General features: G+C 36.0%; 1 protein-coding gene across 1 annotated transcript in view; it reads left to right on the top strand.

The window, feature by feature from the left end:
* The first annotated feature begins 1806 nt into the window (after positions 1–1806).
* Positions 1807–11897, top strand: part of LOC126191481 (rho guanine nucleotide exchange factor 18) — a 640188-nt gene continuing 630097 nt past the window's right edge. Inside the window, exons 1-2 of the mRNA XM_049932364.1 lie at positions 1807–1935; positions 4291–4353. Coding sequence (XP_049788321.1) covers positions 4311–4353 — 43 coding nt within the window. The 5' untranslated portion in view covers positions 1807–1935; positions 4291–4310. The remainder of the gene's footprint in view (positions 1936–4290; positions 4354–11897) is intronic.

Genomic DNA, 11897 nt, shown 5'->3' with positions numbered 1-11897 from the left:
ATTGTTCTCTAGTGTATATTTTATGTGCCTTGTATTATTATTAGAATGTCAATATTTGTACAACAAATGTAAACTCCCTAGGATGGCATCAACTGCATAAAAATGCTCAGAGATGGATCAAAAAAATAAATAAATAATATTTGGCTAACGGATATTGAAGGTTTGAGATACAACATAGAAAGTTTATTCATTGACATATCAGTGTATCATATATGTCATTACGAACATAGCAGGAATCAGCGTAATATTATTTCTATGGTAGTGTAAGATATTACAAATACCCATTACTAAATGTTTAGAATTATGGCTGGAGGTACATTTACGGTAGAAAAATGTATCAAAATGTTAAGCAAAAGATTAAATCAGTATTATCATGTTCTAACAACTGAAACAGTGTTATGCATCTAAGCTGGACTCATAAAAAGCATATCAAGATATGGCACAGTATTAGGGGGATATCGCCTAGCTGAACTCTCATTAGCACTAGAAATGAGAGCAATAAAAATAATCAAAGGAACATATACAGTGAACCATATAAATACAGTTTCAAGGACTTTAAAAGTAATAACCTAACAGTTACATTCACGAAAGTGTATACTACTGAAGGTACATCAGGTATTCCCAGTGTTAAACAGTCAAGTCCAAACTATGAAACAAGAAACAAAGACAGTTTTCGTAGAGAAACATAAAGAAAAGCCATGTATCAACTCTGCACCATATTATCCACGAATACTGTTAAGTGCATTACCGATGGAAATAATCATTTCAGAATTACACATATTTAAAAAAGAATTAAAATTGTTCATTAGTAACAATTTTCCAGTACTGAATAATACATCGATCATCAGCAGTAAAAGCAGAAAGACATTTTTTCTTCATTGTAGTGAACTAGTGTATTTACATTAAAAATAATTATATCTGTGGCACATAAAACACTTTTTTTACTACGCTAATTTACAGGCTGTCTTGTTACGTCTGTGGCTTCATATAATTCATAATAATTTCTTACTAACTAAAAATTGTAAAATTGTTTCATATACTCTTATCTATGACAAAACCTGTATCATTGTATACAAAGATGATAATAAACTGGATTGATCGTCAAGTTCATCTTAGACAATTTGTTACCGGGAACATAGAAGAATTTTGGCTCTTGTGCTTCACCCATTCGTCCAACATTCACTAGAAAGTCATTTCCTCGAAAAGAATAAATGAGAGTAGAACATCCTCCAAGCAGTAAATTATATACAGTAGAACGCTCAAATATTTTATTTTTAACTACGGCGTTTCACATTTAGCGTTTCTACAGATTTCATGCCTGGTGTATTATTCGACACCCTTATTGTAAAAATGTTGTAAAACGACCGTGTACGCGTTTACGAACAAATATTTAACTGAAAAGAGCCTTTGTGGCCCTTAGAAACATGTTCGACATATTAAATTTTCCTTGGTTGCATTATTCAGAAGTCTGAAGATCGTAAAACGTGGTAAATGACGTATTATTTATTATCTTTTTTGGATTTAATTCGTACCCGTGTACAGAACGACAGTATTGTGAGCAGTATGCCTAGGTTTTTCCAGTATCTTAATAATTGTTCATAACTACGTAGAAGACAAATGTCAAACAATATTACAGTGTTTTATTAAAGTGGGAATCTGTTCACTGCTTGCAGAAACGCAGATTTGAATGAAATTTTCTTCTGTGCTACGGGTCTATGCGCATGCGGAGACGCGCGTGGGGCCGGCTGAATGATGCTTATAATTCCCGCCTATGTCTTTGAACGTACACAACGTCACGTCCGTGTAAAATGGTTGAAACAAATGCCATAGTGTAGAACGGTAGTACTTTCTAAAAGGTATATTAAATAATTCGTGGTGTTGTGTTTACCGATAAGACATAGCTGGCTTGGAAATTTGTATGAGTTTAGAGTTAAGGTAAGTTTTAACTCATTTGTAACAGTTTGTTATGACAACCATTAGTTTACAGTACAGGTGAGTGACTCGCTGTCAGTTCACGGGTAAATACAGTAAGATAACAGCAACAGTAATGTTACGTTGACAGAAAGCGTTATAGACGCGCGAAGTGCAGAGAACATTAAACCGAAAGACTAGCTAATAATTATCTGTAGAAACACTTATATTGAGGTTGCATTAGTTAATTCACTTTTTTCGGGATATTATGTGTTAGTCTCCTGTAATTGGATAATAATCTCTTTACAGGTTAGTGTTTTTGGCTACGCAAAAATACTTTAGCAGTAACAACAAATTGGGATTTACGAAAATAAACGGCAGAACTCATTATATTCTGTGAAATAATATATTTTGTTTAAATATGCGTTTTTCAGTAAAATACGTGAAATTCGTAGTTCATTTCACATATTTGGCTTCCATTCTTTTCCGCCACATTCTTTCGAGTTTTTCATTTTGTCAACGTATTGCTTGACAATTCTTATGTTTGGAATCATAATCTGTTTGTTTATTTTGCTACGACTGCCACGTGTGTGAGATGTCAACAGCAATCAAACACTGTAGCGTTTCCTCACAAAAATTGATTTTGTTGTTCTGTTTGAATGACAAAGATGTTGTCATTACTTGGTGCTGGAATTAGTGTGGTTTTGAATGAAAATTGAATGCTCCCTAAACCGTATAAAACTTTCATATGAAGACTGATGAAGGAGCACATATGACAGCGTTTAGCAACTTGATTCCATTGCTGTTAAAAAGTAGTAAACGTTCAGTAGCTCCACATTTTGCAAGCTAGACAGAGTTCTTGTCTTTAGTGACCAATTAACGAAATAATCTTGTAACAGCAGCGTGAGACACTACTGTGAATGAAGGAACTTACCAGAAACAGAATTAATATTTTTTGAAGGTTGTGTATTCTGCCCATAGTCCCTGCCATCCTGTACTAGCTACTACATAATATCCTTCATTTTTGAACATACACAGTTTTCCTTTGTACTGCATGTTCAAAAAATTACTTCTAGCCAAACATTGTTGGTGGCAGTTTGCACTCAAGTTTGGGCAGTTTATATGCTCATTCTCCATACAGTATCTTGTAAGGGATTAATTTTCTCAAAGTCTGAATGTAGTTGTAGTTACAATCTCCTGCTTTCTCAATACAGCACTTACTCCATCATTCACAATTGCAGTTTTTTTTCCCAGATCATGAATTGTAATGTCCTTAACATCTAGAAGCAAATGTTATGCATGTTGTAAATCTACCAGAGCATTATAGTTGGTATGTGATACAACATAGGAACTACAGTCATGCTGTATTCATAATGTTATTGATGCTTAAAAAATTGATCTTACTGTGTAGACTATAGGTGTATAAAGTTGAAATTACAGTTTGTGTATAACAGAAAAAGACAGTTGATAAAAGTTCGTGCTGTTGTTTATCGTGGATCATATTATTTGAAGCAGTATAGAAAGTTGCATCAAACCAATCTATGGCCTGAGGACTGAATCAATTCAGAAGAAACTCTTGGATTTTAAAATATGGAGCAAGTGGTTGAGAGGAACATTCCGTACAAGTCATTGGTCTTCTCCAGTGACACAATGTTAATGGCTACCATCATGCCATCTTTTGGTGGAGATACTCACAGTTTTGTTGTTAGTTCACAAAGACAACAAATGTTATAGAGACAAAAATTTGATTGTGGTGACACATTAATTGGCCTGTAGCTTTGTTTGAGGTCTAGAGTAGGTTGGAAGGTGACGGTTTAGTTGTTACAGAGTGATCTGTAGCTTAGACTGTTCGAAAAAATTGCCAGTATCACATAGTCAATATATTTACAGTGTTGGTCATATGTTTCGCATGACACTGGTCAAAGCCAATGACTCATATTGAACATTCCTCTGTATCCACGCAGGGGTGGTTATTAAAGAAGGATGTACAAGAGTGCTTTAATTTCATGTGGCTGCTGATATAGATGTGTCATTGCCATTACACAACCTTTTTACATTTTGTGAATGGCCTGTGGTACTGAACTGTGACTTCACGTAACAGTTCACAGGAGACCACTCACTTCAGGTACTATGTTCTGAAAGGATGCACGTGTTTTCTGGCAAATTTTTATATAAGTTTTAACCTGCTATGCATTTTTTGTGTACCAAATACATTAAGACCTTTGCTCACAGGCCATACCTAAACATGTAAAATAGTTATGAGCCAATGTACATGAAAGGTTTTGAAATAATTATCTATATTAATTTTCCAATTATTTTGCTTAAAAAAAAGAGAGAGAGAGAGCATCATAGTAACCTTTGCTTCAATATATTTCCCAGGGTGTCATCATTGTGAAGAAATGGAGAGGCTGATCGAGTCACATATGTGCCCACTGTCATCAGGTATGTGGCTTCTTCCATCTTTCTACACATTGGGCAAGGAAATTTAATTATAGTTACATGCTGTGCTTTCAGCTATTACAGCTATAATTGAACATTGATGACCAATCAGTCCCATTTTCTGCATTATCTTCAAAATTCCACATTTTGTATACTTAATACAAGCGTGCTTTATCATAATATGCCATAAACAAGTGAACCTAAGTTTACCAAGATTTTATGTGCCACACTGCAGATATCTGTTATCACAACCATTGTTTCATATTCACATTTTTACTCCTTCAGAGAGGGGGAAATCGCTATTACACTCAAGCCCAGTTACTTAAAGCCTAGTTTACAAGACAACATTGGGTTGCGCCATTCGTTGCGTAGAATGAGTTGCAAGCAAGTGGTTTCATATGACTGTAGACACGGCGACACCAGTATACACTTCATTTTCGTCATTTTGTGGGTCCCTGAGTCATGTCTGAAATGAAAGTTTTGGAAGCTGCACATCGCACAAGTTGTGATGGAGTTAAAGCTTGTTGCGTGGAATCGCTGCATAAGAAAAAAAACAAGAAACTTGTTTCGATTCATGACTGGATAAAGGAAAGAAGTCAGCTCGGTTGCTCAGCATCCTTGCTGAAATAATTTATAACGGGAGATCGAAGAAGTTCTTTTAATTATGTTAGAATGTCGACAGAACTGATCATGCTTCTTCAAAATAGAGTTAATTGTGCGATAAGGAATAAAGGTACTGTAATGCATGAAGCACTGTCGCCAGAACTGAAATTACATATCATGTTGCCTGCATTACAATCGAGAACACTCAGCATGCTGTAAGATATGGTTTTAGTTGGTGATGACACTATTTCATTAACACCAATAATTATTAACATTAGCAACCATAATTATTCAAAGCAGGCCGCATTAAGAAGAGAATGGTTTACAAACTACTCTCTTGAAGATAGATCTGTACAGTGGCAATATTTCAAAATTCTAACATGTGAAAGGGGAGTACTGCAGCAACGTTTTAAATAAATGAATATTGAATAAAAAATGCAGCTTCTTGAATTAGTATAGCCTTCCCTCCTGTAAACAATATTCCTTAAAGACTTGGCCAACTCGAACGATGGGATTTTAGTCTTGTAGATGAGAGCATCGCCACAGCTAGAATTACACTTGCATGTATTATTCTTAATTCAGCTGTGTATGTGCTCCTAACTCAATAAATTTTGCCCTGCAGCTCAGACATTGTCAAACCATCTATGTTATGATTGCACATGATGGTCTCCATGGCAGCAATATGTTGCTTGTTTTTGTAATCAGCATCACTGAAATCCCACAAGCACCTATGCAAAGCATAGATATCCAAAAAGTGAACATTATTATCTGTTCCCCACTTTGTATTTCAGTTTGTCTACACTCTGCGAACACACATAACCTCAAAACTCGTGCAACTAATGTCGCCAAAGTTGGAACACGTCAAAAGTGTTTAGTTTCACCAAGTTGCGCAAATATGTGGCGCTCATGCGCAGTGGCCGGTAGCGCAGTTGCCTGCAATCTAGTGTCATTGTGTGAACTAGGCTTAAAGTACACTTAATGGCATTGATGACCCTTGTATTGAGTGCTGAAGTTCGCAGTTAATTGATGTTTGTCATAGACAATGCAGTGATATTTACATCTGTTCTGTCCAAACCACTGTGGAGCGCATAGCACAGGGTTTACCAGTTATTATGGTTTTTCCTGTTCCATTCACGTATGGGCACAGGAAGAATGATTGTTTAAATGCTCATGCAAGCTGTAATTAATCTAGTCTTCCAAATCTTGACCTTACTGTCCCTATGGGAAAGCCTATTTCTCGAGTTCTGAAAAGCATTTCACTTAGAACCATATCTATGATTATTATCAAATGTACAATCATACAGCATAAAATATGAAATTTGTGACCGGACTAAGGATTTATTAGTAGGGAGCACACAATATGGTATCTTGGACGGATAGTCGTTGACAGACACATATGTGACTAGTATGTTTCTTAGTCTCATTTACAAACAGTTCTTGAAACTTTGTCAATAGGCTTTCTCGGGATGGTATAAATCTATCTTCAGGAGTCTGCCAGTTCAGTTTCTTCAACATTTCTGTGACACACACTTATGGGTCAAACAAACCTATGACCATTTATGCTGCCCTTCTCTGTATACATTGAATATATCATATTTCAGCCACGTTCTTAGATGGTTCGCACAAGTGATTTTTAAGCAATCCCCTTTGTTGCCTGATTCTCTTTCCCCAATATTCTACCAATAAACCGAAGTCTACCACCTGCTTTAGCCACGACTGAGACTGTGGGATATTTCCATTTCATATCCCTTTGAAACGTTACACCCAGGTATTTGTGTGAATTGACTGATTCCAACAATGACTCGTTGATATTGTAGTTATAGGATATTACTTTTTTCATTTTGTGGAGTGTAAAATTTTATATTTCTGAACAGTCAAACCAAACTGCCGTCTTTGCACCACTTTGAAATCTTATAAAGATCGGACTGAATATTTGTGTAGCTTCTTTCTGAGGGTACGTCATTATAGATAAGTGGATCATCTGCAAAAAGTCTGAGGTTACTATTAATATTGTGTGCAATCTCTTTAATACACGACATGAACAGTGAGAGCCCCAACACACTGCCCTGGGGCACACCTGAAGTTACTTCTACGTCTGTCAACGACTATCCGTCCAAGATACCATATTGTGTGCTCCCTACTAATAAATCCTTAGTCCGGTCACAAATTTCATATTTTATGCTGTATGATTGTACATTTGATAATAATCATAGATATGGTTCTGAGTGGAATGCTTTTCAGAACTCGAGAAATACTGCATCTACCTGACTGCCTTTATGCAAAACTTGCAGTATGTCACATAGTCGATGTTTTTGGAATCCATACTGGTTAACATGGAGTACATCATTTTGTTCAAGTAATCTCGTAATGTTTGAGCTCAGAATACAGCCTAAGATTCTATAGAAAATTGATTTCAAGGATATTGGACGGTAATTTTGTAGATAACTTCTACTATCTCTCCTATAAATGGGTGTGACCTGTGCTTTCTTCCAGCTATTGGCTACTATAATAGGGCTAACTCAACCACAAATTATGTATAGAAATAGGGAGGTTTGTTCAGTTTTCATCATTTCAGCTATATCTCAATGCCACTGAAGCTAACACTTGTTTCATCCATCTTTTCAGTAGGAAGAGGATTAATTTGAGACAATTATCTTGGGCTTTCCTTTGTAAAGGAACATTTGAAAATGGAGTTGAGCATTTCTGTGTTTGCATTGATGCCCTCAGTTCTTGCCTCATTGGCAAGAAACTGGCCAGTAACTTTGGTGCCACAAACAGCCTTTGTATACAACCAGAATTTCTTTGGGTTTTCTGAAAGACCATTTGACGATATTCTGCTACGGTAGTCATTGGAGGCTCCTCACGTTGCTTTCTCGACAGCCAAATGTGTTTCATTTAGCATATATCTATCTGTACTGCTATGCTTTGTTGTACATGTATTATGCAGTAGTCTCTGCTTCTTTGCAGTGAATGTATACCATGGAGGGTTTCTCTCATCATAAACTGTTCTACTGGGTATGTATGTATCCATTGCATGGTCAACTATTGTTTTAAACTTGAGCCATAGTTCCTCTACATGCTTCTGTCCTCTGCTAAAAGTTTGAAATTCCTCAGTGAGATATGGCAGTACCACTTTTTTATCTAGTTTACTTAACATACCTATATATCTTTTTACTCGTTTTACTCACCCTTTGTGCTTTGGTAATCATCCTGCCACTACTGCCTCATAGTCACTGGTGCCACTTTTGATGTGGACATCCTCAAGGAGGCCAGGTCAGTTGGTTAGATTTCAGAGAACAGCAGTTAGTAATGTTACACTGAATGTCTTGTCATGCCTGCCGGTAACAAAACTGTAATTTTCACACTTGATTGTTTCCACCGATTAGTACAGAATGGTTGGGAAACTTAATGTGCAAATAAACTGAGATTCTCTCTACAGTTACTGATGTGTTTATTATGGCTTGTAAGGTTGGTTGCTGATTTACATGTCTATTAGTGAATGGAAAATACTAGATGTGCTGATGGACTAACCTGTAGCGAAGCCCAGGTTAGATTGGAATGTTCCAGTTTGCTTGCAAGTTGACAAAGTCAGCATATCTCAGCACAAAAATACGATTGCTGTAATAGATGGATGTGTAGTGTAGCCCAGGATGTATGTTCATCATTGCAATAACCAATTTTTATCTCATTTCCGATTTTGCCAAAAATTGCAACAAAGCGATTAAATTCTAACTTAATAGTCAAAAACTTTATTTGTGAACATGCATTCTAATTCGCCACCGACAAGTCTCACTACTTATCGTATTCAGTTCTCACCATTCATCACACAAGTCATTACCAACATTGGCATTCAAAGGACCAGCTGCCACCACCATAACTGTACTTTTGCCAAGCCAGTTTATTGTTGTTTAAAACTTTCGTCTACTCTTTATAGCTGTTTCTATTTTTTGCTTAAAAAGATCACTAATATTTTTGTGACATGTTTTGAATGTCTTATAGGTTTAGAATAAATTAAACTAAAATAAATGGTCTGCACTGACAGTTAGTCCTCCTTTGTGGCTTTCTGATGATACGTTCAGAGTACTTTTGTGATTCTGCCATACAATCCATAGACTTTGTACATTTTTGGCGCTACAGGGAAACATTGTGCTTAACCAGGGAGACAAGTGATTATTGTTCTTTGATTCATCCTCATAGGATTTTTTTTTTAATTAAATGAGCTATATTTTTGCTGCTTGTGTACTACACATATCGGAGAACAACTTAGAGAAGGCAAGAAGAACTAATAATTTTCTGAGTAAGGCATGATGGGTGGCTGAAAAGCATGTGTGCAGTTATATGGAAGTAGAGATAGGAAATGATTATCTTTTGGCAGTCAGGTACAGAAGGCTGCAAAATATCTGCATATTAGCAAATACAGGTACTGAGTGCTGTCTGCCTTACTTTATATTTGTATTGTATTTTTTTGGAACACAATTTTTCGTTTTGAGTCCCTTTTGTTTTATTAGTATGAATAGCCAACTTTGTCATGAGGTGGTAGGTGTCTGTGGCTGTTGCATCTTATCATCTACCAGATGTTGTTTTACTGCATTGGTGGATTATAAGTTTTCGTTATGTTTACAATACATTAGAAAATGTGAATAATGCTTACTTCATGGCAGATTAGAGATCATTTCAAACTGCAAAAATGTAATAATGGAAGGCCATTGCTGTTTGAAAACAAACTCTCTCTCTTCAACATTTTTGCAACTGCTATCGTTGTACTTTGCTTGTGTGAGCAACTATCATAGATAGTGATTGATTGGTATACACCTAGTGTGTAGCAATTGCTTCATTTTGTGACCACTCAAGCTTGAAATTTAGATGATGGTGCTCTTTGCACTATTGAGGATAAGTTTTTGATGGCAAAGCTATTTTTTGTGGTTTGACCTATTTTAATTAACTGATCTTTATTCTAGTTAATGTTCGAATTTCACTGAATGCAGTTTTTGCATTGATTGTGAATGAATGTTCTAATGTACTGTGAATATCTCCATGAGACATTTTCAGATTTATTTGCAGTTAAGGCACACTTAATTTTATTTGAAAATGTATTAACCAGAATGTGGGCAGCATGGTGGCTTATTATATTTTATCATAAATGGCTGCAGTTATTAACAACAGTAATTCTTGTTGTCTGTCTATAGTGCTCTACTAAATTTCATCAATATTTCCTGTTGCGTGTTTAAGCCAGTGGCAATCTATTAGTAATGAGAGAGAAGAGAAAGGGCAGAATGGAACAAGAAGTATGTGTCACAGTGTCATGTCCAAAATGCTTTAGGTGATCCATAAACAAAGCTAGGTAGGATAATGAAGGTGCACACCTTTGAAAATGAAAGTAATATTTGTAATTTTGGGTGTACTAGTTTTAGATGATAACTGTCTGGAAAAATGAGCTTTGAAATGTGAATTATTTGTGCATGATTTGGATTAACATGGAGAGAAAAGGTATGTAGTCCAAATGAATATATAATTTGGGTGCAATGAATTAAATTACCTTAGACAATTTGGTCGATAGAAGGTTAATTATCAATTAAATTTGATTTTGGGTCACAGTTAGTTATTATGATAACTTGTCAGATCACAAAAACAGCTTCTTGCAGGCCTATAATAACTTCCATTGGAAATTGTACAACCTGTATTTGTCAATTTCCATTACCCCTGCTTATTACTTGCTGTCTTCTTCCACTGTGCAAGATGGCTGATGATTTTATGCACTGGAATTACGGGAGAAGTAACATGATGCATCTTAAATGGGATCAAGGAATTGTCAGTTTGGTAACTGACAGAAATGTGTGTGTGTTTGGGTGGAGGTGGGAGGGATATGGTAGATGTAGATGAAGATGTTTATACAGTAAACAGGTTCAAATTGATGTCTGCTGCAGTAGTTAATCAGAGATGACGAGGCCTTGCACAGAGTAAATGAACATGGAGAGCTGCATCGGAACAATCTCCACACTGAAGATCATAACAGTGCCATTTTGGAAATCTTCTGTTCCATTCAAATTTAGGGTTTCATTACTCTCCTATGTCACTCAAGTGAAAATTTAAATCTTTCCTTAACACCAAAATGATCAATTGGCTTCTGGATTTTCCAAGTGACCAACTGCTCATTCTGTATGCACATACCTATTTAAAGTGAGACTGAAGTTAAGAAATGTACTTCAGTTTGATCTGTTTAGTCTCAGTCAACAAATTTATGATATATGTTGCAGGGCTATTACACGAAATTTGCTTGTAAGCAGCAACTTATGAAAGAAATTAATTTGTAACCCTTCTTTTTCTTTGGGACGTATGGCCCTGTCATGTGTGCTTATATGCTCCACAAGCCACGGTATGGAGCACAGCGACGTGTACTTCATACCAGTATAACATGTACACATTAATCTGAATTTAGTAAATACATAAACTGTGGCAGGAGTGACATGATGTGGAAAGTATAGATACGACAACATATTCTTTTCAGTACAATATTTAAAAGATTAAGCAGAGGTTTTTATGCACAAAGTCTTGGGCCTTTCCTGAGGAAGAAGAGTCTGAAACATTTAGAGGTAAGGAAGGAAGGTTACAGCTTACTTTACCATCAACACTGAGTTTCTTAGAGGTAGAGCACTAACACAGTTTGGTCAAGGATGGAGAACAAAAATTCTCTCTGCTCTATTCAAAGGAACTGTGATGGCATTCAAAGGAAATTATATAGTGAAGCCCTAGATTCTGGTAATTTATGGGATGGGAATTTGAGCCCAGGTTCCTTTAAAAACAGTTCAATGCCTAAAAAACTGTGTAATTTGTTTGGTTTCTGCAGAGTTGTTAAGCAGTTAGTCCTCTGTCATACATCTGAATTTCAAACTACTGTTTCAGCAGTTCATAAACATTGGGAAAAGTACATTTCATACCATATGTAG

Source organism: Schistocerca cancellata, chromosome 6, assembly GCF_023864275.1.
Source record: "Schistocerca cancellata isolate TAMUIC-IGC-003103 chromosome 6, iqSchCanc2.1, whole genome shotgun sequence".
Taxonomy (NCBI): domain Eukaryota; kingdom Metazoa; phylum Arthropoda; class Insecta; order Orthoptera; family Acrididae; genus Schistocerca; species Schistocerca cancellata.
The sequence above is the reverse complement of the archived record's forward strand: the minus strand, read 5'-3'. Positions and strand labels throughout refer to the sequence as shown.